We start from the raw sequence: 26,250 nt of genomic DNA on the forward strand, positions 1-26,250 counted from the left end.
TCACGCATCTCAAACACTCTCGCCCCTCGGGTTTTTCGTGTAACGCGTTCTTTCGTCCGCGAGTAGCAACTTTCTCACCATCTTTACGCCCGTCCCTCGATAAATCTACTCTCGACTTTTTTCTCTCTCTCTCGTTTCTCTCTCCTTTGCCTCGAACGACGGTGTGCTGCGTGTGGCTGTCCGCAGCCTCGATTCCGCTCAACAGCCTCGCCCCTGGTATTTTTGCGTGGCCCGTATCTCTCATTACTTTATGGCGGGCAATTTGCGGCTCGAAGCGCGCACGTGCACCGACGCTTTTGTCACGCGCGAAAGCTGACAACGACGCGGCGGCAGGAACGTCCACAATTACATCTATCAAAGTTGATTCGATCACGCGTCGACGCCCCTGCCATTCCCGACGCCGCGAGTGCCATTTCGAATTTGTTTAAAAAACGATGGAGGATTGGCTGTATATTGTTTAAAGAAGGACAAGAGACGAATGTTCAAACTAACACAAGTGTCTTATCTTGTCACGTCTGCTAACGCCTTGTCACGCTTTGAAACGTTTTGTGACACGACGTGACAAGACGTGACACGACATGACAAGAAGTGACACGACGTGACAAGACGTGACATGATGTGACAAGTCGTGACATAACGTGTTTAACACTATAACGATGGGGTTTAACACTAACCGTACCACGCCCGGGTCAAATATGACCCCGTATATTGTTAAAAATAAAAGTATGTAAGTTTTTTGTTTATTATTATCTAAAGGCTACTTTCTACGTTGTTTCCTATATTAAATTGACAATCACCTGTATTCCTCTCGGAAAAAGTATGATTATTTCGTAACCGGTCATTTGACCAGATGCGGTATACATAAAGTGTCGGTACTGTTTGTATTAAAACATCATTTAGCTGGTTTCGAATTTGTTCAAATTTGTTTGTCGAAGATACAAAAGATTGTGAATCAAACACTTGAGAATTTTTACTTTTGTCCATTGCACGAAACACTGTGCGCCGCCGTCGATGTTCACGGCTGACAGTAACGTCGCCCGTGCTACACCGTACACGGAACGTCGCCGTGACGCCGCCAAGCAAATGGGGGTAAAATAGGGCAATCATTTCGACCGTGAAAGTGGCTCGAAACGAAAATAAGTTCGACCGGTCGGAGACCTGAAGACCTGTTTGACGTTTGGCCCGTGCCTGGCCCGCTCTTTCTGGACCTCCAGCTATCACGATTCGTTCCGTTCAATTTCTCTATTGCTCCGATCATTCGTTTTAACATTCTTCGGTGATTATGCGAAGTATTTTTATCGGGTATGCATTTTCGGGGATATTTAAATGGAAATTGTGAATTTTTGGGGATTAACCCCTTAACGGTCACATTCCTGTCAACTTGATTTTATGTTTTTTTTTTCATTATTCCTTAGGCGCGTAGAAATAAGTTTTGTATTTATTTGTAACGCTGTGACTTAGATTTTCGCGATAGAATTGAAAGAGTAGCGTAATATTACGAGTGAAAGAAAATAATTAAACCAAAATTGCACTTTTTCAAGGATTAGTTGCGCGCGTGTAAGACACGGGAACGAGCATTAAGGGGTTAAACCTCTGTAATGAAATTTTGTGTTGCTTACGAGGTTCATTTTTGAGATTGTTAGTTTGATAGGAGAAGCGAGAATTAACGAATGTGGTTATAACGGGGTAAAAAGTGTCTGTGAAAAATGTAAAATCTGACGTGTAACGTGAGATGCAAATGTGATACATATTTTAAGGGTCTGGATTTCTTTTTCTGGCTCCGTAACATCTACATCTTTTGTAAACCTTTGTTTCCATAATTTACAATGCTCTCCTCTCTTCATTCTTGAATAAATAAACAAATAAAGAATATCATCAAAATGTAATACAGCTTGTAAAACTAATCTTCAGTTGCACTAACCGCTCTCTTTATCAAATTCACTTTGCGATAAGGGACCGCAATTATTGCAACAGTTTCCTCCGCAATCTTATCTGGCAATACTTATCAGACACTTTATACTCTCCACCGGAAACCACCGAAGCAATTTCACTTCAACTCATGCCGGTAGCAATCGCTGCAACGAGAAAGCAATACTACCGGCCAGACAGATTCCCGCAAGAAACGGACAAGAATTCGCGGACGATGCAAGGGGTGGATTCCACAGGGTCCAAAGGCATCCCTGTCTGATTGTTAACGTCCGCAGAACGAGCACGGTTCCATCGTCACTGATACCAGAATCCTCTTACCGGGGATTCTCTCTTCTGCCGCGACGGCCACCTTTCTTTATCTACGCTGTTACAATAATCCCCGCCCCGAACGGAAACCTCCCCAGGAGAACGTCGAAACAACTCGCCCTTTTAACAAGCGGGAATTTCGACGTCGGAAAGGAACGGGAGGAGGAAAAATTGGCGAAGCTGTTTTAGAGAATTTTCATCGCTGTCCCCCTCGTCCGCGTCGTTTCGCGTTTCGAATTCCAGTGTAACAGCGACTATATTGCATATTTTATCGGGACAGAATTTCTGACAAGACGAAGTGGGAAGAAACAAAAGGGGATGAAGAGAAATCTGTGTCTTTAACTCTGTGTTTATCTGGCGAATTTTTAGATTTTTTATTTTCTGTTTGCGTTTTATCGGTGTATGAAATCATTCTCGTTGGTGGATCTGAGGATAAGGAGAACTTAAAGTTGACGAGATACATCGAGCCTCTTTGAATTATTTTCGTCATTAATCCGGTTGGCCAAGTAAATGCTAAGCAAATTGGGATAATTAAGTTAACAACGGTGTAAAGTGGAAATGACGAAGTTAATATCGGTAAAATTTACATTTGGTCTCTCGTATTGGCGGTAATTTCGTACGATTAAATCAGACGAATGAAAAGTTTGGACAAGTTTTAAAGTAGTATAGTTGCAATAAAATAAATGTTGTAGCAATACTCGACTCGTTCAGCCAAGCTTTCCTTAAACGCTGCTTGTAAGTTCTTTAAACCCGTTTCGCTCACGAACTTTCGGGCAAAGTTTCGCTTCACTCGTTACTCAGTCTAAAACTTCCCTCTCACTACGCACTGTACACGCTAAAGAACACTCATCCCTGTACCTGCCACTCAACTGTTCTAACGTACGCACGCGTTTCCCCGAATCCTAACTTTCGAAGTAACGCAATCGTATTTCGCTCCCTCTTCGCTGTGTTAAGAACAACTTTGTCATATTTGCAAGTAACATTTTGAAAACGAAGGAAAAAAGTCAGAATTCACTATTTCGATCTGTGAAATTTAGCAGAATTGGAAAATACAATGTAATTTCTTTGAAAATTGCGGCAAAAATCTTTTGAGAAAAAGGATCGATAATTTTCAATTTTCAAGAAAGGAAAATATTTTCTGTAGTGCTTATTTGAGTTCTGAAATTACAGTGTAAGAAGGTTCGAGCATTCCCATAATTTCGCATTGCAACGTAATTTCTTTGAAAATTAAAGTGCAAATGTTTCAACAAAAAGAGTAATTACCAATTTGAAATTTCCAAGAGAAGAAAATATCTTCTGCACAGCTGGTTTATTTCTCTAATTAAGGTGCAAAAAGGTTTCGAAAGGAATCTATAGAAATCAAAGAACGAATAATGTATCTGTGAACCAGTAATTAATCGAATTCGCAATCGAACTTTTTCTCCCGATCCTCTGGCCCACCTAAAGCGACTGTGGCCACTTATGTGGGTTTTTCAACGCGTGTAACTCTGCTCCCTGGTCTTTTTCTAAGTGACTTCTTGTCAACTGGAATTCATACGGTTACTCCAACGATTACAAAGTCAAAAGCAGAAATTTCCGAACCACGAGGTTTGTGATCGATCGTTTTGCACTGTGAAGTCGTGTGGGTGGCGATCGCTCTTCTCACGTGAAAGTTCTCGACGGTAACAGTATGATGGAACTATAATGTGGAATTAATTCGGCTATGAATAGAAAACGCGTGACTTGATCCTTGGTTGAAAACTACTTGTCGGAAAATTCTACTCGACAGGAAGCAAACGAGTGAACGAATTTTAATAAAAAAAAAATCAGAATATACCGAATTTATTACTTTACGATATCTTCGATATCATTATCTCGCAACAATTAAACACTAAATTCACGTAGGTCACCTGCTTTGCATAAGCGGCAGTAATTTGTCAATCGCCGCGCTTCCGGTTGCACAACGAGGTCGCGAAAACAGGGAGCGTCGTTCAAATTGCTTCATAATTCATACCATCGACCATTTCGCGCTTAATTTTCCTCGCACCGAGCCATGAATCCTTCAAAAATCGAGAGAAAGAAAGCAGAGCAAAGGTGAACGAGAATGGACCGATCGTCGATTTCTACCGTCGATTTAATCGTCCACAAATGAGAAGTTAGGCCACCTGAAGAGGTAATAACACCTGCTGCTGCGTGCGTACGCACTCGAGAAGAACGCTTTCTCGAACGGGATCAACACTCAAACGTGACGTCGCTTCTAGACGCTAAATCCTCGAATCGTTTTACTAACATCAAGCATCGAACGATGACGCAAAGGCGAGAGAGCAATTCGTCTTTATTCGACGATACGCGAGCCGTTGGCGAAGCCTCGATCGAAGAACGAGTTCGAAGCTGGGAAAATTGTGGCTGGGCGTTTTACGAGCGTATTATTGGGAAGCAGGATTTCGAGGAGAATACGCGCAGTGGTAGTTTTCGAAATTTCCTTTTCCTTTTTTATCGGGGTGCTTTCACTTCTACCGTTGTATTAGCTATGATACTGCTTACTTTGGCAGGCAGTCAAAGAATTTTGTGTTACTTTAATTTTATGGAATTTATGGAATCGAGTGCAGTTTTTTTATTGCTACAGCAAAGAACGTACCTAGTGGAATATTATACGGAAGTTTTGAATTAGGTTTGTACGAAATTTTTTGAGTAGGTATTTTAGAGAGGGATGTATTGATTATTTGTGAATAGAACGTTTTGTTCTAATGCACGTTTTGCACGAGTATTCTATGATAATTGAATAGTCGACTGTTTGAAATTTGATTTAGCGGATTTGATAAGAGAACGCGTGCTTGCGTTTCGAGAGATAACTGATCCACGTGTGAGAAACACTAGGGGGACAACGTGACATCTGTGGATTTGGTTTTAATAATATGTTGTGAGTGATGGCGTGAATGTCGTGTGTCTGTTTTGAATTTGTGTGAACGATGTAGGATAGACGTGATATATGGCTGATACTCGAATCGATTCGAGATTGGGGAAACGGGCAGTGTCCTAGAGAGAAACAGCGAGTAAACAGTAAAACCGCGTTGTTAATGATAACAAAGAGTGCGAGAGCATATATGCGAGAAAGAATAAAAGAGCATTGATCAGGTTATTATTATTTCTTTTTATGTGCCTTTATCGTTATTGTGCAATTATTATTATAAAATATATTTGCATTAAACTTTCTGCCACGTGTTATTCACCCACAACATCTCCTTAGAATTGTGAATATCTTCTAAGGATTATTAAACTAGCCGGCACCATCGTGGATTTGTATAGATTTTCCCACAGTCGACTGGTTTCGACTGTTTATGTTCCGCGAAGTGTATTGAGAAACTTTTGGTTATTAGCTCATCTAGAATTTATGCAAAATATTCCATTCATTTCATAATTACACCTATTTACTATAATTGTGTTCAGTGGAAAAATTAACCCTTTCAATCTAATATTCGTTACAAACGTGATGATCGACAGATAAAAAAGAAATGATAAAAAAAGAATCAGTCGTGAATGGGATAATACTAAGATTCAAAGAAATTAGCTGGTTTTGTTTAAAAAAATGATTTCTCTAATCCACTCCTCGTTACCGTTTCCCATTTAACACGTTCCGCCAGTAGTATTTTTACACCTCTGACAAAACGAATTGTATCACTAATAATACCTCGGTGTATTATCCCACAGCAAAAACAGCGGAGAGAATCAAACTGCAATAAAAAGTACCGCAACGGCGGTGTGCAGCATTCGCGATAACTCATCCGTGGCTTGGTAAGTTTACCAACGACAAGGGTGGAACGCTTGCCAAGTGGCATTCAGCCGCGTCCCTTTCTTCACAGATAGCCGCGAACCGAAGTAAACGGGCGGCGAGAAGGTGTCGCGTATAATTAGCGCGATTCATATCCCGTTTATTGGGCGGCAGATGTAAGAATACACGGCTACACCCGCCTCGTCGTTTGGCCATCCGCCAGAGGACAATATATACGCGGAACGTCGATGCACATTTCGCGGCCACGGAAACGTGGAAAAGTGTCGCGCGAACAAAGCGTTCGTGAAACGGTGCATCCGCGATTTCAGCTTCGTTTCACGCGGACCAGCCCCAGCTGACGCGCTTCAATTTCACCAACAATTCTCCCGAGATCGTGGAACTTTTTTTCTCTCCCTCCAGTTGAAATCGTTTAGCGATTGTGATCCAGATAGATTGTTCATTTCCCTTTGTTTTTCTTCCTTCTCTTTTCTTTTCGCCCCTCCCTTTCGTTTAGCTTTTGTTGTTCTCTAAAGGAGAACCGATTTTTCTCCGCGAAATTGAATTTTTCGCGAAATTGTGTCCTCCAGCGACGATTATGCACGCTTCACGCGCACTGAATGCCGAATGAAACCCGAGGAAAAATCGATGTCAACACGGCACCGTCGTCTGTCTCATCGATCGCTTCGTTACGCAAACGTGTAGTTGATCAAATTCGACGACTAGACGTGTGCGCGAATGGTTTATTCGAAACTCGGTGGTAGATTGGTGCTTGTACATTTTCCTGTTTCAACACGAGGTACAAATACGTGTCGTGTCGTGCTTGAATGGCGACTGAGTGCGTTTAGAGCTGTGCACAGAAGTGCGCTTGTTACGAGCACTTAATTTGTAAATACGATTGTACATGGATGTGAGTGTTATTGATATTGAAAATTCAACGTATCGGAAAATACAGGGTGTTTCGAAAGTGTGGGACCAAATTGATAAACAATTTTATACGAATCGATTTTCGAAAATGACACAAAATTAGAGTCTCATTGTTCATTAAGCAACCGTTTAGTAATCTTCAATCACGACCTCCTCAATCTCTTTCACACTGAAATTACCTGTGATGAGCAACCTGCATCTCACTGAAGCTGTCTTACAGACTTATATACTTCAATCAGCTAAAGTGAAAAATTTTTACGTTTATCACAATACGTATAAAATAATTCTCAAACAGACCATATGATTACACTACAGACAAAACAATAAAACCAATAACATCAGCAATATTAAATTTCCGCTGCAGCCAAACCAAACCAACCAAACCCTCAAAATCATTTTCCTATTCAACTAACCTGTCTCAAAGTACATATGGAAGCCAAACTTATCAGCCACCTGATGCAGAAAGACACCGCTCGACTCGTGCATTCCGTGAGACAACATCTGCACCAGCACCCCCACGAACACCACGACCCAGCCCCAGCCTCCCTCCGGATAGTAGTGCTGTTTCAACGTGTGCAGTTGCTTCAGATCAGCCACCAATTGTCTGGTGTTATGGGGGTGACCCGCGACGGCCGTTTGCTCGTTTCCGCTGCAAGCTACCCCGCTGTCGTGCACCGACAATCGCGGCAAAGACCTGCTGTGATAGAGCAAAGAGGCAACGGGGGTCTCTTGCCTCGACTCGCGTCCATTCGCGTGGTTCTCCTCGTACACAAGCCCCTCGCAGTCCAAATTTCCGGAGTATTTATGCAGATAGGTTCTCTCGTACGATAGGTTCGGTTCTCCGCAGCTTTCACACTTCCCCGAAGCGACGTGTTTCCTCGGTTTACGAACGGGCGTCGCGTCGCTCGAGGATCGAGGTTCGCTGACAGGAGGACTCTCTTGACTCGTCGATGATCGAGTTTTCTTGCTCTCCGCGACGTCCTCGCGTCGCTTTACGGTCGACCTAGCCGCACAGTCTCCCGGAGAATCGGCAAGTTTACGAGGTGATTCCGTTCGAGAGCTGGCTGAACCTTCAACCGAACCCTCCGTCGTATCGACGATCAGATTCGCGTGATTCCGTGGTCCGTGCCGCGGTGAAACTTCTCGTTGATCCTTTTTCCCGCTGTTGGAATTACGTTGCTTTCCGGAACCCATTAATTTATGGATGACCCTGGTAGAGATCGGTGCTTGGTTGTTCTCCAACTTCTTGCTCAGCTCCGAGTTCTTCTGTTCTTTAATCTGTATCGAGTTATCGACCCTAAAGTCCACGTTCAGACGCTTCTGACCAGGGGAGAGATCGTATGCGTCATCCAGCCGAGTTTTCCGATCTGTGATCTCCGAGTCGAGACTTTTCGACTGGTCAGCTAGTTCCCTTTTCCTCCAGTTCTTAGTTGTTTTATCTTGGCCAAGTAACGATTTCTTTCTACCGTCGTGAACTGTCGAATTGGAACCGTAGACGTTTTTACTCGATCTCTTGCAAGGATCCTCGGTGACGATCAGCCTTCCCATTCTGTCATCTTCGCTGATTACAGCACGTGGTTCTAGCGAATCCTCCTTGTCAGTCTTTCGTTGCTTGTCGACGTCGCCGGTGACACTTGAATCCTCCGATACCGGAGACTCACAGTGGATCGATGATTCGTTGACCGTCGTTCGATCCTCGTCGATGTTCAGATCGACGCGAGAGGCAGCCATTATCCGACTCTCTCAGGCCTCCTCGAATCCGCGTCTTCGTCGTCTTCTCCGTCTTCGTCGTTGGTCCTCTGCCTCTTCCGTCTCTTCCATTTCCCTTCTACCAGACGATCCTTGCTTCCTTACTTGCTGTTTCAAGTCTGGATTAAATCGCGACGATCGAACGGAAGATAACTCAAAATTGACTTGGAAAATGACATCTCGAGGATCTTAAGAAGCTACACATTTCGTACCGTTCACTATAACAAATTTCTGTTATCATACTTCAGCCACCCTCATTTGACAATTCTGTTTATCATATCGTACACCATTGAAGCTTCCCAGTAACAACGAAAACCGCGAAACGTCATTTTTCGCATGGAACACGTTGACTGAAATAATCGACAGGTGTGCACAATTTTCCTGCAGAATTTCACTGTGGTAGGAGTAAGAAGAGTGTGCTCGACCGGTTCGTAATTTCGGTGGCAAGTGTGTGTTGTTGCAGAGAAACTGTGTGATTCGGGGCACCAGGTATCTCGTTGCCGATCTAAGGCTGTCGAGGACACGAGTCGCAGAAGGAAGCGACCGAGCGCGGCACGCTCAGCACGCAAACTGGCCGGAGAACCCGCGTTAGCCAAGAATCGTGCGGCTGTCTGTGCGGCCACGCTCGACAGCTGCGCTTCTGGAGCCGAAGCCGGAGGAATCCCTCTCTCTTTTTCTAAACCCCCCCTACGCGACGGTTGTTCCAGACACTTTGTGTGTTCACGGAATGTTCAGGTAGCAGCCCGTTGTTCCTTCCGTGGCAAAAGCCACGCAAACGAGAAATGTTGCTTTAAATTGGCTCGTTGCATAAGCGACGTTTGTCCCGACTCGGCTGCCGGATCAGAGACGGGGATGTAATTATTTCTGGGAAGTCTCGAGGAAGTCAGCCCCGGTTTTTGCAAAATTAAGGCGTACAGGGTGTCTCGGTTGCGACGAAAATCTAAATTACCTGCGTTGTTGTTGAATGTGAGAAAAAATAATTGTATAGTTCGTATAATTTGAGGACGAGTCGATCGATCAAAGTCCTAAGGTCATCGACATTTCTTTTTAATCGTTTAGGATCACTTCGTGATCAATATCGTAGGTCGTTGAACTGATCTCGATATTAGGTATTGAAAGCAGGCGTTAATGAGTAAACAAAGATCGATAAGTTTGGAATGATTTTCCGTATAAATTCCTCTTCGTCATTTTTATTAACGAAATGGAATAACTGAGGTAAGAAGAATTTTCCGTCAACATCTGTTAAATAGCTATTTTGTGGTAATTTATTATTTTTAAATTTAATTTTCATTTAGTTCATTCTGTGATATTTAGTCCGTTTGGTAATCAAATTGACGGAACGACGGTCTTCTTTATTAAGAAAGTGCGTTTAAAGTTGTGGTAGATGCTTCCCAAAGATACCTAGTGGGGAAAAGTTGCTTGTTCAGCTTGATGCATTCTTCCCACGTAGCTGTATTCGATTAAGATTCTTCATTAGTTGATATACCTCCCTGCAGTACGGTTCCTCGGAAGATTATAAAGTAGCTCGGGAACATGTTTCGGGCACATTGTACGCTCGAAACATGTTATCGACGTTTAAATTTCACCTCGAGAAAAAAGAAACTAGACGACAGGTCGTTACAACCAACTTGTACTCCAAATAAAATATAACAAGATTTATTTATTATTAATAAGAAGCAATTTCCTCTCGCGTGATTTACATGCAGAAAAGTTGTTCGTTACAAGAAAAAGCTATAATTAAAATACCTCGTAGGAGAAGAAAATTAATCATCCAACCTAGAAACAGGTTTCAATTCGTTCGTTTAAAATTCCCGCCACTCCTTAACAAGACGAGGTACACAAAATTCGAGCGGAATATTTAAATAAATGCCACCCTCGACGTTCTCTCCCCCTAGCACAGCTCGCAATTTCTATAATTTCCTGCAATTTCTCACGGGCGAGGCTCGCCTAAAACGAAACACTTGTTCCACCCAGACGCTGAGAAGAAGAAGAAGAAGATCTCTCCCTGCCGAAACTCTCGAAAACGTCTTGAATTTAATCTGGCCATGCCTCGGACTTCTCCCGGAGATCGCGAGTAATTTTGTCAGGCTGAGAATAAAAAAACCGGGATCGGCCGCGATGATCCTAACTTTTTCATTTGTGCCGGAAAGCCCTTTCGCCTTCGCTTCGCGGCGCGCTTTCACCCCTTATACCCTAAATCCCTGTCCATTGTACCCGTTCATCTCTCCCCGCGTTATTTCACCACGCGAACTGTGTGCGTTCACGCGAAATACATACCTGTACAGGGGATTCGTGAACGACGAGCATTTACCTTTCAACGTACGACGTGTATCATCAGCGGGCATTAAACGAACGCCTTTATCACGCGATTTGGCCCGTAAACACAGCGTAAATTCCGTATTCTCGTTGTACAGATCGACACGTTAACGTGTTCGTGGTTAATAGACACTGGTGGGACGATGTAATTCCAGCACTTTTTACACGGACTTGTTGACTACGTAATTTTTAATGTTATTTCGTGGAAGCTAGGAAAAATTGAGTTTACTGCGAGCGTAAATGTATGCTGATGATATAGTAGGGGTTAGTTATGGAGTCGAATATGGTAATAAGGGTTGAATTACTTTGACGATATTGTGGGTTGCAGTGAGTGTTACTTTTATGGTTTATAATGAGCGTTATTAATTATTAATAGGTCTGGGAAGTACAGGGTATGAAAGTAGAGTATGATTGTTAGAGACGATATTAGTAAAATATGTGGAATTATGTTTTTTTTTAGAAAATCAATTTTGAAAATTTGCTACTGCTCTGTTGTTACTATTTATTTTTATCAGTGTTAGTACTTGCGAATAATGATAGTGGTATGGTTCAGAAAATTCATCTTGCTCACCCTTTTTTGCATAATATCACAAATTTAAATCTAAACTTAGGTAACTATACTCAGGTAATTTCCGAATGGTGATTCAATCGAAAATGTTTTTAAACTTTTTCATTAAAAAGTGATACCTAAACTTATGCACTTATGCTCAAGTGATTCTCAGATTTCATTTCTTCCTAAATCTTTTTAAACATTTTTTTCGAAGCATCGAATTTGGGTGGCATATAATAAATATCCACATTAAAACGATCAATCAACAGATAGCACGATAAACTTGATTCCTTGAGATATACAATATCTGCATCCTGTAATTAACGCTGTTTGGATCGTGTGCACGCTGTCAGGTCTCTGAACGTGGTATTCATTTCCATCGACGAATCTGTCTGGAGCAGTATCTAGGATTAAACGTCGATATAATATCAGGGTCAGGCAGGCCCGAATCGCTCGATCAATGTTGAACCGAATCGTGTGCTACGTCGAGAAAAGAACCGGCTGTGAGCTATTAAACGTCAAGATGACGTGTTCGGCAAAGTGATAATGCGTGCAAGAAATTGCTCCAGATCTCTGTTATGGGTTTTAGATTGTTACATTAGCTGTAAAGCGATACGATCGTTTCAGTTTTATTTACGGGTTTATATCTTTCCGATGAAGATGATGATTAATATCGATCCATTGATCAAATTTCGAAAGTAACGCAATAAGGTTGAAATTTGAAAATTTTTTTTAATTTTTGTTTCAATTATACTTGGAGTTATTGTTGCTCAGCAAGATAAGATAATTTCTTTTTCTTATTACGACTATTTAGATATTGTAAAATTAATTAGAATGAAGTTAGTATTTTTTTTCAGATCTTTGTTATATAGAGTATTTGAGAAAAGTTTGGATATTCAACATAGTTTTCTTGGAGCAAATATTTTCCACGAGTGAAGCTTTCTATCTTTCTTCCTGTGAATAAATGTAACTTGTGCTGTTTTTCAGAGATCATGTTCCACTAAAAGATTGGCGAAGGGATTTCCTTAAATCAGAAAGAACACTAGGAAGTAGGAAAGTGTACTAAGGAAGCTACGTTAAGCTCGAACTTAAATACAACTCGTCAGTATAGAAAAGAGGCGATTTATTCTAGATCACAGATGAGGATAGATCTAACATTTTAAGATCGAGAGAGCCCTTACCATTTTCGTGTCGATTCCAACGTTACCGATTCAGCATAGATTAAGAGTGCAACATTAGTCAGTAATTAGAATTAGAATTAAACGTAATTTCATAGTTACGTTTAATTCTAATTATTAATTCTGATTTTTTAACAATTTAACGTTTAATATGTCAATAATTGTGCTAAGTTTGAAAAAAATCTATAACATTGTGGCAGAAAGTGTCTAATTTGACATGGAATGTTTCGTACCTAGGATTCCCGAAAAGAGAACTGCCGCGCCAACCGAATAGTTCCGAGCGTTGTCGAACACTTCCGACCGTTCTAAAACGCAGTGAGAGTCGTGTGCAAGACGAACGTTTATATTCAAAGCAATTATGTTTCAACAAGTTCAAAGTGAATACAAGTGATATCGAGAAGTGTGTATCGTTGATTTATTCTGTAATTTGGTGTTTTACGTTGATGGAATGTCGAGTTCTTAACAGCAGAAATTGACGTATTACGAAACGTCTGAACGTCTCTTAACTGCCAAACACTTCGAACAATATGTTTAGTGTGACAATAGAGACCTTTTAGAGGCTAAAAGTAATTACTGCGTAATTTGTGACAGAATCAGCAAATTGAAAAGTGGACATTAATTGTGTTCGTGATTATTGGGTTTCTGAGCAACTAAACTGCAGTGCTTTGTGGTATCTGGACGATTAATTTATTTCGAAATCCTCTGAATTTTGAAGTTTTGCCGCCAAGAAAGAGAGAAGCAGCATATTGGTGTACGTGAAATAGAAATTATAACGTATCCATTTATTATCAAGAAAAATGAAACGGGATTAAAGTATAATTAACGTCAGAATATTATATAATATTTGAAAATTTCGAATACGCGCGCTGGTAGTGGGGTTACCCCCACTCCTCCCGTTGCCTAGCAACGACACTTGCAGATTCAACAGTTTCTTCTGGGCGTCGTAGGTGATAGACGTAGTGTTCACGTGCGTAATAAAAAGGTATTATTATAAATTTAATTTATCAATCTTTAAATGTTTCTAATCGTTTCCTTTAGCTTATACTTGTTTAATATTCCTTAAATTAAACGTTTGTTTAATCTGTTACAGGTTTTAGCTGTGCTAAATGTTCGAAAAGAAAGATCACCCAAACGACGCCATATGGACGCCATGACACCTCGTATTCCAAATCGACAAAAACGGCGAGATATTGACGAGCAATTTGTTCCAGCAATTATGTAAGTGAACACACTCTGTTAATTTATTTCTATCGGATCGCTGCCGAACGAATGGGTCGTGAATTTTTATATACAATCGAGGAATATTTCGATCGCGTTGTCGCGTGTAGCTTCGACACGAGTAACATATGCTACTGCGAAACTTGCGTTTACAAAAACTCGTAAACACCGACGACCGTATCGGTTACCGGCCAGGAAGTCGGCCGAGCTAAACTGCCTCGAGGCATAGTTTTTCAATGTTGAGTTCTGCGAATTGTTGACATTTCCTAAACACGCGATTCGTGAAGCGTGCTCTGCCCCACCACTCGATGTCTTGCGATCGGTCGTACAAGGCAATAACAGAGGGGGAAGTAGTTCAGTTACCGCGACTCGAGTCGACAAGACGTATTATAATTCACGTTCGCGTATTCTGTTATTTCTGGTACGTATTCTACGATCACTGCGTTCTTTTACTACATTCGTTTAATCAATTAATACACTTTCTTTCGATACTTTGTCGAATTGTCATAACGATAGAGAAGAACTTTTTTGTTTCTTTTTTCTTTTGTGTTCAGCTTTGAGTCATATCACAGATTTTCGTAATAGAGTTCGAATTAAACTAATCGTTTAATTATAACGCAATTCTGTTTCTCTTCAATACACATGTTATAAATTAATATTTCTTTTCTGTTAAGATGTCTGGTTGACGATGAGAAGAGGGTGAGGGGGAGACTAGTGTCTGGGTAACGTTTGTGCTTTCTAACCTAATAATATAATTTCATTTATTTCTTCTTTTTTATATTATTATTGATTTTATGTGTGTATGTGACAATGTGTAGTAACACATGGTACATATCTATTGCATAATTATTGATTTTGTGTGTGTATATATAACAATGTGTAGTAATACATGGTACACATTTATTGTATAATTAAAGACAGGTATAACTAAGTATACTTATATAAACACTCTAATTAATTGAGCAATTTACTAAGATGCAAGAAGAACAGATTAAACTTCTTTTTTTCAAACGTAGTTCATTTCTATTTAGTTGAGAAAAGAATTCTTGGCTTGATCATTTCGAACTTTGCTTTAATATGGAATTTTTAATAATATAAAGTCGTTGAATTTTATTGAAATAATTTGCACGTTTTGCTGCCCTTCGGTCGCGATATTTTGCATCATGTAGAGTCACTAATATTATTTTTCCATCCGTTTTACTGTCTCTGTAACGAGTACTGACACCGACCCGTACAATTTTCTCTGCAAGTTTAAATATTCGCTAAAATCATTTACGTAGAATCGAATACTATACCTGTCGTGTACGGTTCGGTTTAGGCATGGAATTTTAATTCGTCCAAAGATTCTCGAATATTTATAAACCGCGTTCGCGACTCGGATAACATAATAATAATCGATAACTCTAGTAACAAACATTTTTATTTTTTTTTTTACTTTTCGTAAATTAATTTCATCGTGTCGCACTGTTCGGTACTGCGACGTTAATTGATCTTGATAATTACCAACGTTGATATTTACAATGAGAATTGTGTTAATGTAAAATTGAACAATCACGTATTCTTTTTCATTACTTCAAGAAATACAGTATTTTCTTGACGAACACTCGGTAGGAAAAAAAGACAACAAAGCCCCCCCCCCCCCCACACAACTTTTCTTCCAGAGAGTTTGACCGCGCGCAATGCGGTCGGTAGAGTCAGTGTTTTTGCGTACAAATTCTTTTCTTTTTTTCCAGAGCAATACAGCTCTCTATGTAAACAATGTTCAGTAATTTCACAGTAAATCACGCGAAGCTGTAGAGTCAGTGTTTTTGTTCGCCGGACATAATCTATGCGGTCGCGTTACTAGCTTTTTATACATTCTTTTATTCTTGCTGAAATTCGTTACCGGTATTTAGAATCAGTGCTCCACCTGAGGAAATCATTGGGCGGTGCTCTCAGAGCTAAAACGTAAGTATCTATCAAACTACAAAGTTTAACCGTTTGAATCTTTTTCATTTACAAAGTGTTCTTAATTCTTAAATTCTTGAAATGTCTGTTCACCTCTTATATATCTCTATTTGAGTCAAAATGACAATTTGGAAGTTCACTTTTAATAAATAATATTGAAAATTTTGAAATAATCTGGTGTTCAAGAACAAATGGTAATATTCTGTACTTTTACAAAGTGTTACAGCCTGCATCTACTGTGGTCTCTCTGGTGTCCTCCTGATGACTTCCACGACAACTTCCGGTGTCCAGTGGCGTCCTAGATGACTTCCCCTTCGCAGTGGCGTCCTAGATGACTTCCTCTGGGGGTAGCAGTTTGCTGTGGCAGCCTAGACGACAGCTTTAACTCAACGAACTGTGAGTCGCATGCGTTTAAGTTCCTCTGGTCACTCAATCATGTCGTAGGACGATTGGTCCGAATCGACACGGGTGACTGGTTGTAATTACGTAGTATCCTTTGACGAGCACAGTGACCGCGGGTGTGAGTATAATAACTCACTCTCGCGAGTAGTAACATTTTGTGTGATTTATTTCTTAGATGAGGTTAGGTTTTCTTGCACCGCGTCGTTTCTTTTTTCTATTCCGGTTAATGTTGACAATACGATATTAATTATAGTGAAAGGAGTAAATACAATTAGAGATATATTGACTTGGATACTAGTCAAATAAGAATATTTTCGATTTAGATATTTGTGGAATATCCACGTGAATAATTGTTCAAAGAGAAATCGTGGAATAATTTTCGTATTAAATGTAGTATAGAAGTCGAATGTCCTTCGACTTCGTCTGTTTGCAAACCGTTATCACACGGTGATAACGATTGTTTATAGGTTGTTGTTAACATTACCGGAATAAAGACTTTATTTACTTGTATTAAATAAATTCTATTTTATCGATTAAATTCATATTGCAAGAGTTGAATGCAAAATATTAATAATAATTTTAAACGATCCTACTGGTTGCCTTGTCTATTCAGTATGATGTTCAATCTAATTCGGGATATAAGAGTACAATTTAAAAGTAGAGTCATTCTCGAAACAAAGAAGTACAATATTAAATTGAAAAATTAGTGCAAGAAGACACTTCGCGAATGTTACGGACCAGATTTCGAAGTCAAAGTATAACAGCCTTGAACTCTAATTTTCGCAAAATTTACTTTGACGACGGGATCGTCCCAGGATGATTTAATAACAAGGTGTTTAATTTTCAGAGCCTATCATCAAGAAGAAATAAAAATTTTACCTTCCCTGTGTGATACCTTTTATTACCATTAGTATTAATTATTAGACCGTTATACAAAGTACATGAAAAATCAGATAATAACATATTTTTAGTCGAGGATTTTCAGGTTTAACCCTCCGTATTCATTGCAAATAACCCATTCACGTGCCCAGGTGCTTCTTGATTGGGTGAAAGGCAATGAATACGATGACACTAGTTGATAAACTAATAAAATATTTCAGCGGCTGACGTTAGGTTAGCGTATCGTGCACGACGTATTTCCACAGAGTGTGTGTGGTTAGGCTGTGGAATTGCGTCGCTATAGATTACTTTTTCTCTCGTTACCAATTTTCAATTTCTCACAGTAATATGTCAACAGAGTTACAAAAGAGAAATAAACGAAACGGGAAAAGGAAATACATTTAAAATCATCGCGTGTAAATTTTTCTCTCCTGTGATCGCAATGATCGCTAACCTTCGTCAGCCGATTTCAGGAAAAATGGTACGTACATTAGAGTGTGAATGATTGACTAACTCTTGGGCGTCGGAGGCGTCCCGGGACGTCTCTCTAGTGTAGGATATTGCGCCCGAGTGTCTGTATGAGAACCGTGGAGAGATTGTTTTTGTGTGTATGACTTTTGGATTTTTTAAATATAGGCATAGGGAGGATAGGTAGTATACTTTCTGGTGTGTGTTTGGCTAATCTAAGTAGGTAGGGCCGGGCAGGTTGACACAGTCTCCGATCGGGCAGGCCCAAATTTTTTTTTTCGTTGTGATCAACCTGTTTCAGGAAATCTGATTTGAGAAATCGAAGGTGAATCCGGCGCGAGTGGAGCATGCCACTTGCCACCGGATGCACTTGTCGAATTTTTCGAATCTTCGCGGTCGCGGTCGGATGTTGAGGCCCTTCGAAACGAAACGCAAAGATAGTTTGCTCGAGGTTCTGCGTGGATGCACTTGCAACGATTCATTTGTTGCTCGTGTTCATCTGCGTGTTCCAAGTTTCCGGCTTCCGCGATTTATCTTTTTTATTTCACCTTTGTATGTTATGGTTTGTTTTACGATACAGGGAATCTCGAGCGTAGATTTAAGTTTCAGAAATGTAGAAAGGCTGTGAGCCGAAGAGGCCCGGCAAAGTGCCAATGAAGAGGGCTGCAACGAATGGCACTGCATCCTTTGGATAGATCCAAAGGATGGAGAGTTATTCTCGTTACTACTTTGTCACTGTGCTCGCTTGCATGTACTTTGTAGAATGTTTTTCAGCTGGAACTGGACATCGCCCACCCTCCCTCCCCTGTCGCGATTTTTAATTAGCGTTGCGACTGATTGATTACGGTTTAAACTAGCGTTGCGAGAAATTGAAACGCGATTTGTATTAGAGTTGCGAAAAATTGAGTCGCGATTTGCATCAGAGTTGCGAATTAATTGAGATCGTGGTTTATATTAGAGTTGCGACAAATTTACACGCGATTTGCATTAGAGTTGCGACAAATTTACACGCGATTTGCATTAGAGTTGCGACAAATTTACACGCGATTTGCATTAGAGTTGCGAATTAATCGAGATCGCGATTTAAATTAGAGTTGCGAATTAATTGATATCGCGTTGTAAATTATAGTTGCGAAGGAACGCGGTTGCTCTTGCATATTGAATTTTTATATTACATTATTTCAAATTTTACACTTTGAGTCTTTGTTCAATTGCGATTGTTTGCTTTAAAAGTAATATTAGAGTTTTTACTCCCTTTCTTTTACTCATTTATTCAGAGTAAAAAGAGATTTCAAAGTAGTCTTTATCCCATCTGTAATTTGAACGATAGCGTTGCGTCAATGAATAAACGCGTTTTATCTTTGAGTAGTGTTGCGATTACGACGAAATGCCCCAATTTTTCCACCAAGGTGGAGACTGTCCCCGTTTCTGAATCAGATTCAGAAGCAGCTGAAAGAGCTGCACCAAAGGTGGTGATACTCCCGCCACTTTGCCATGGATTCCCCCCTTATTAGTGTTGCGTATTATAAATTACAGAGTGCATAGATGATTAGTGTTGCGTATTATAAATTACAGAGTGCATAGATGATTAGTGTTGCGTATCGCCCAAAGCGCCCTAACGTGGCTGCTCTCGCGTCAACGGTAATTTTTTTCATCTTTTTTTTTTCGTAAATTCAGATTGCAGACGAAATGAAGCACTCACCGCGATTGAGATCCATTCTATTTCTTTTCACTTGATACATTTAATAAATTAGTGTTGCGTAAGAGAAAGAATTATTCCACTCACGGTTTTTGCTCGGGTTTATAATGAGTGGATTGCGACATGTGCCGAGTGTTCGTCATTAAATACTGTTGAATTGCTATAAAAGGATATTTACTAATGTTTACGATATTATGAAATATCGATGATGATTTCTGTTTAAAGATGTAATAATGACTTTGAGAATTTTGAATTGAATCGGAATATATCGGAGGTAGAAGAGATAATGTACGTAGAATGAAAGTACAAGTAGAAGCACGGTTAATTAAAAAAAGAAAAAGTAACGATCAATTGTTATTAGAGGTGGGTTACTTTCCTCGCGACGTAAGATTTTTCTGTCGTAATACATGCAAATTTGCACACCGATGCAATGGTAGAGTATAGTGAATTTTTATAAATTTTCGAAATTGCTTCGCACGAATTACAGTTCTCTCGCGATTATGTTTTTCGTATTTTGTGTGTGACATAAAAAGCTTGCAGAGAAATATAAATACGTGGAAAGTCGTTGGACTCTGCACATTGATAGTAAAATGTGTAATAAATAACCGATACGACATCGCATACTCGTTGCTAATTTAAAGAATAGATGAAATTGCAGTAAAATGTGCGATTATTTCGGTTTTAAATTCCTTATAAAAAGTACAGTGGAACATCTCTCCACGTTTTCTTCGGAGAAAATTATAACTGATACATGAATCGTACACAGTTTTAGTCTCTTTTTCTTTCATCTTGGTATTCGGTATAGAAATTTTTCAATTTAAATTTTATAATTACCGTTTATTCCAATTCAATTAACAAAGATTCTTCCTTTGTGAAATTCTTTGATTTCAATCGCAGAAAATAATTAGTTATTAATGTGTACCAGGTAATTGCTAATAACGAAAAGTACCTTTCAATTCTTTGAATATCTCTTTTATTTCAATTAACGTGTAAATATATATGTATATGTGCTTAATATCTTGTCCAATTGTGAAACTTTTATTTTTAATATTTTTTGTGTGAAAATATATGAATATGTGCATAATATCTTTTCTTTCCAGCTGTTAAACTCTCATTTTTGTCATTATTAATCATTTTTGTCATTATTTATGATTTTTGCCAATTCTTTTAATATCACGTTTATCTCCATAACATTTTTTCTTTTCAATTGTTGAACTTTCATTTCTGCAATTATTAATCCAAGAAAAAAACAAGTTTGTTACAGATTCATCGACGATTTATAGTAAGTGAAAGATTATCGAGGTCCGTTCGTGTCTGTAATATCTCGAATGTTACAGAAACGAATGTACGGAAGTTGAAAAACGGTGAAGTACTTACGAATCAAAGTAAATTAAAATCCAACTACTAAATTTGTTTGACTTTGAGTTTGTTGCAGGTGGCAGAGCAACATTGAAGCAGTTCATACTACCTTAACGACATTTTCCTCATTTTTTCTTTATGTCCCTTTAAATTTTCAGGATATGCAGGGTACAATATAGATTTCTAATCAGGCAGGTTGTTTTCCAAATAAACGTGGCATTTTCATTAGCCACGGTATGTTCGATATTAAATTGGATTCTTAATTAGGAAGGTAATTTGTAATTTAAGTTAAATTTTTAGTCAGGCAGGAAATTTTCGACATTCAGTTGGATTCTTAATTAGGAAGGTGATTTGTAATTTAAGTTAAATTTTTAGTCAGGCAGGAAATTTTCGACATTCAGTTGGATTCTTAATTAGGAAGGTGATTTGTAATTTAAGTTAAATTTTTAGTCAGGCAGGAAATTTTCGACATTCAGTTGTATTCCTAGTCAGGTAGGCGACTTTTAATTTAAGTTAAATCTTTAGACAGGTAGGCGCTTTTTAATTTAAGTTAAATTTTTAGACAGGTAGGCGCTTTTTAATATTAAGTTAGATTCTTAGTCAGGTAGGCGACTTTTAATTTAAGTTAAATATTTAGACAGGCAGGAGGCTTTTAATTTAAGTTAGATCTTTAGATAGGCAGGTGACTGTTAAGTTAAGTAAGATTTTTAGTCAAGCACGATATTATTTAAGATTGTAACATTTAAGTAGGCAAGTGTTTGATGAAAATTCAATGCTCATGTAACAGCGCAGCGATTTTTTCCCCTGCCGAGATAGCCAAAGCAGTCAGTTTCTTCTCTGACAAGTGCTTTTATGTGTCGTATTTGTTTCTATATTCTTCTTTTCTTTTTCAAAATATTCCATTCGTCAGATACCTACTTTACATATTCTTGTGCAGTGATAAAAAAGATAACAGAGTAATGATACATCCATAAATTATTGTCTCGCATAGAATTAACAACTTTCATTAGTCCTAGTTGAAGTCAGGTTTAACCCTTTCACTGTTATTCCTTTGCGTATTTCCACCTTAATTTTCGAAACGGTAAATTTTTTAATTTTCCAACAAATTTAAAAACGCCGAAACAAAAGATTTCGTTACGTATCAAAATCTGTCGCAGTGAAAGGGTTAAGTTAACTCCTAGTTCAAGGCAAGTGTGAATGAAGTTATACTGTAAGCTAGGTGTAATATAAGTTTAAGCTAAACTTAAAGTACTTTAAGTTGAAATTGATAGGATACTCTTAACATTTTTTTTTTCTCGTCGACTTTGCAATTCTTTCAGTCTCCTGCTACTGTTCGTCTGCATATCGTTCGAAAATTTGAACGTGTTGCAAATGTACAATTAGCAGAAGGCGTTGCCTTGCATTAATTGATAGAAAAGTAATAGTAGGCGCGTAAAAGGAGGGTGGATGGGACCGTGTGGTTAGGGCGGGCCTCCATTCGCAGCAACCTCCACGAGGTGAGGCCTGGGCAATCGTTATTATTTGATATATAATTACAATTATACAGCAAATGTATAATTACAATTACATAGCAAACAATACGAGCAAATTGGCTGCGATAGTAAAAGATTGCAGTTTAGTCTAATATGTATCGATTCCTAATATCAGATTTACATAGTACTTAACCTCTTCAGGGACGATTTTCTTAAAATTCGAAAAAGATAATCTAACTTTTTATGCAGTTAAATTTATATTCATGTTGTAGTAGGATTTTATGGAATGCAAGGATATTCTTTGGTATCTGGGAAAAAACACACAAAAGGTTTATTTATCTTTCGTCGATACATGTTAAATGTTTGGTACAAAATAATTTCAAACAAATCAATGCAGTGTTCGAGCTGTTGCTTTTGGGCGTTCGGCTTTAAGCAGCCGTACTCTCTCGTTACAATATTAACGAAACGGATAAAACGATTTATAACAATTACTGTGGGAAGGCGTCCGATGAGCCTCCTGTACTCTACTCTCTGGAAGGCGTCCGGCGGATAGTCCAGCTCTTCTTTCCATTCCAGGAGCGATCCAGGTATAGCTCCCGTACTCTCCTATCACAATATTTAAGTGATACGCGTATGATCGGAGAGTCCACCCGCACTTTTCCTGGTAGGCGACCGGCGGATAGTCCAGCCGTTCTCTCCATACCACCAGAAGTACTAAGCAATCCTCTCCGAGCTTCCTCAGGCATCCGGGTAACCTCCCTGTACTCTCCTCTCTAAGAGGCGACCGGCGGATAGTCCAGCCGTTCTCTCCTCCAGAAAGTGACCCAGGTGTCGTCCCCGTACTCTCCTGTGCTGCAAGGGCGTCCGAAAGCTAGGCTTCGTACTCTCCTACTCTGAAGGGCGACCTCTCCCAGCACAGTACAGCAAGACTGCTTGGCCGCGTCCGCGGCCGTGGTGTTTATAGTTGAGCGCTGCTAATGAAGCGCGGCTTATCAACAAGACGCGTCGCTAAGTGTTTTCCCGCGCGAAACCGCGAGATTCCCGCGTAAAACCGCGGATCGCAAGGTAGTTTCTTTTAGAAGCTTCTATCGCTTCGCGATTATTTGATCGACGACGTGGATAGAGAGTCGTCCCTCTCACTTCCTCTCGCGGAATGGAAATTTTTGTCGCCGTCTTCGTTGGTGGTTGTTACATTGTTTATTAATTTTAAAGAGACACGATATAATTTGAAAAATTCAGGTCAGCTGAGTAGAGAAAGAAAGAAGGAAATGATAATACTAAATTTGAAAAAAATGAATAAGTATTAAGGTGGAGTGTGTGTAATTGTTTATTAATTTTAAAGAGACACGATATAATTTGAAAAATTCAGGTCAACTGAGTGGATTAAGAAAGAAGTAAATAATCATACTAAATTCGAAAAAATTGAGTAAGTAGGATGAAAAATGTACGATTATTTATAAATTTTAAGAAGACACTATATAATTTCAAAAATTCGAGGAAACTGTAACTCCTTCAATGTGGAATTCGAGTAAGAAAGAAGTAAACAATCATACTAAATTCGAAGGCATAGATTAGAGAAAATTTTAGACAGAAATTATTTCATGGTATTATAACAAATAAATGTTAAACAAACTTCTGACGCGTATAAAACTTTATTAACGTAATAAATACCTTCGCTAAGGTTACTTTCAATCGATGACCATGGGTCAGTCTAATTTTTAATCCTTACGAAATTAATTGAACCAGGAGTAAGTAATGAGAACATGGAAACGTAGTTTTCTATTGAACAAAGTTGTAGAAACGCATAAATTATTATTTGCAGTGTTACAATAAATTCTTGGAACTATAAATTTATAATAAAAATTGTGAAAATTAATAAATTATACGGTATTGTAATATTCTAATAAAATAATGGAAATTTCACGCAAAAAGGTTAGGCTGACCTTAGTCACGGCTGACCTTAGGGAATTATGGAAGTTTCCCGTGAAAAATAATCGATTCCCGTAAAAAGTGATGGATCTCCCTCGAAAAATAGTGGATCTCCCGCGAAAAATAATGGATTCCCGCGTAAAGTAAGTCTCCCGCTAAAATTTCCCGCCTGACCTAACCGACGATTTTGCTAATGACTTTGGGGAGAGGGTACCGCAGGTATATAAGGACCAATATTGTAAAAACGTATAAATTGTTATATGCAATGTTATAACAAATTGTCGGAAGTATAAATTTTTAATAAAATTGTGAAAATTGATAAATTATACCGTGTTACGATATCGGAAATCTCCCGCGAAAATCTCCCGCGAAAATTTCCCGCCTGACCTAACCGACGATTTTGCTAATGACTTTGGGGAGAGGGTACCGAGGGTATATAAGGACCCGCCGATGTCCCGCGAAATCATTTACCCTTTATACTGGGCCCTAGACACTTCGCGGCGTATTTTGACCTGAAGGTTCTGAGATGTGAATAGAGTGGTCGGGGGCTACTAGCTAGCCTATGTCCACCCTGTACACACTCAGCCTTCTTGTAACACTTGTATACATTAGAATCAATTAGAATTTCTATTACTAATTATTAAACAAATTTTAACAATTACCGGCACTCGCTAGGCACGTAATATCAGACTTTAAATACTCGACTTCGAACTTCGGTTTAGTCATAATTCTATTAATGTTATAATAACGTATAATTTATTAATTTTCACAATTTTATTATTAATTTATACTTCCAAAAATTTGTTAAAACATTACATATTATTATTTATACATTTTTGCAAGTTTCTTTGACAAATAAGTACGTTTCAACGATCTTATTACTTTCTCGTTGTGAAATCAAGTTCGGAGGATTAAAAATCAGGTTGACCCTTGGTCGTAAATTTAAAATAGCCATAGTGAAGGTGAAATTATTATTTTAAATAAATGTTTCTATACGAATTAAGAATCTATTCAACGTTTGTTTGTTGCAATACCATGAAATAAATTGTATTATATATTTTCTCAGTTTAGACTGAATTTAAAGTTCGTAAGGATTAGAAATCAGGTTGACCTGTGGTCGTAGATTAAAAATAGCCATAGTGAAGGTAAAATTATTACGTTAAATAATTGTTTTTATACGAATTAAATATTTATTCAACGTTTATTTGTTGCAATACTGTGAAATAAATTGTGTTATATATTTTCTCAGTTTAGACTGAATTTAAAGTTTGTAAGGATTAGAAATCAGGTTGACCTGTGGTCGTAGATTAAGAATAGCCATAGTGAAGGTAAAATTATTACGTTAAATAATTGTTTTTATACGAATTAAATATTGATTCAACGTTTATTTGTTGCAATACCGTGAAATAAATTGTATTATATATTTTTTCTGTTTACACTAAATTTAAAGTTCTGTTTACATGTTATAACAATTAGAATGTAGATGTTTTGCCGTTTTACGGTTTTTCCTCTGTTATTTATGTGTTTATAAATAATTTCAAACTAAAGCAGCACCATGCCCACCCTTAATTAAACCGTCTCAGTAGTTTACCGTAATTAATAATCTATTTTCGGAATTGATACGAGAAGTTTTGAATTTTAGTAAATACTAGAGCCGTTGCATCGTGTATTGAAATAGTTGCTAGTTTCTTCTAGAAGCTTCTATCGCTTCGCGATTATTTGATTGACGACGAGGATAGAGAGTCGTCCCTCTCACTTCCTCTCGCGGATTGGAAATTTTTTGTCGTCGTCTTCGTTGGTGGTTGTTACATTGTTTATTAATTTTAAAGAGACACAATATAATTTGAAAAATTCAGTTCAACTGAGTGGAGTAAGAAAGAAGTAAATAATCATACTAAATTCGAAAAAATTGAGTAAGTAGGATGAAAAATGTACGATTATTTATGAATTTTAAGAAGGCACTATATAATTTCAAAAATTCGGGGAAACTGTAACTCCTTTAATGCGGAATTCGAGTAAGAAAGAAGTAAACAATCATACTAAATTTGAAGACATAAATTAGAGAAAATCAGACTTCCTCTCGCGGATTGGAAATTTTTTGTCGTCGTCTTCGTTGGTGGTTGTTACATTGTTTATTAATTTTAAAGAGACACAATATAATTTGAAAAATTCAGTTC

General features: G+C 38.6%; 1 protein-coding gene across 1 annotated transcript in view; it reads right to left on the minus strand.

The window, feature by feature from the left end:
- Window positions 1-8,638, minus strand: part of LOC108576816 — a 30,144-nt gene extending 21,506 nt beyond the window's left edge. The window contains exon 1 of the mRNA XM_017939877.1: window positions 7,321-8,638. Coding sequence (XP_017795366.1) covers window positions 7,321-8,638 — 1,318 coding nt within the window. The remainder of the gene's footprint in view (window positions 1-7,320) is intronic.
- Window positions 8,639-26,250: the final 17,612 nt, after the last annotated feature.

Source organism: Habropoda laboriosa, unplaced genomic scaffold (genome assembly GCF_001263275.1).
Source record: "Habropoda laboriosa isolate 0110345459 unplaced genomic scaffold, ASM126327v1 scaffold556, whole genome shotgun sequence".
NCBI classification, from domain to species: domain Eukaryota; kingdom Metazoa; phylum Arthropoda; class Insecta; order Hymenoptera; family Apidae; genus Habropoda; species Habropoda laboriosa.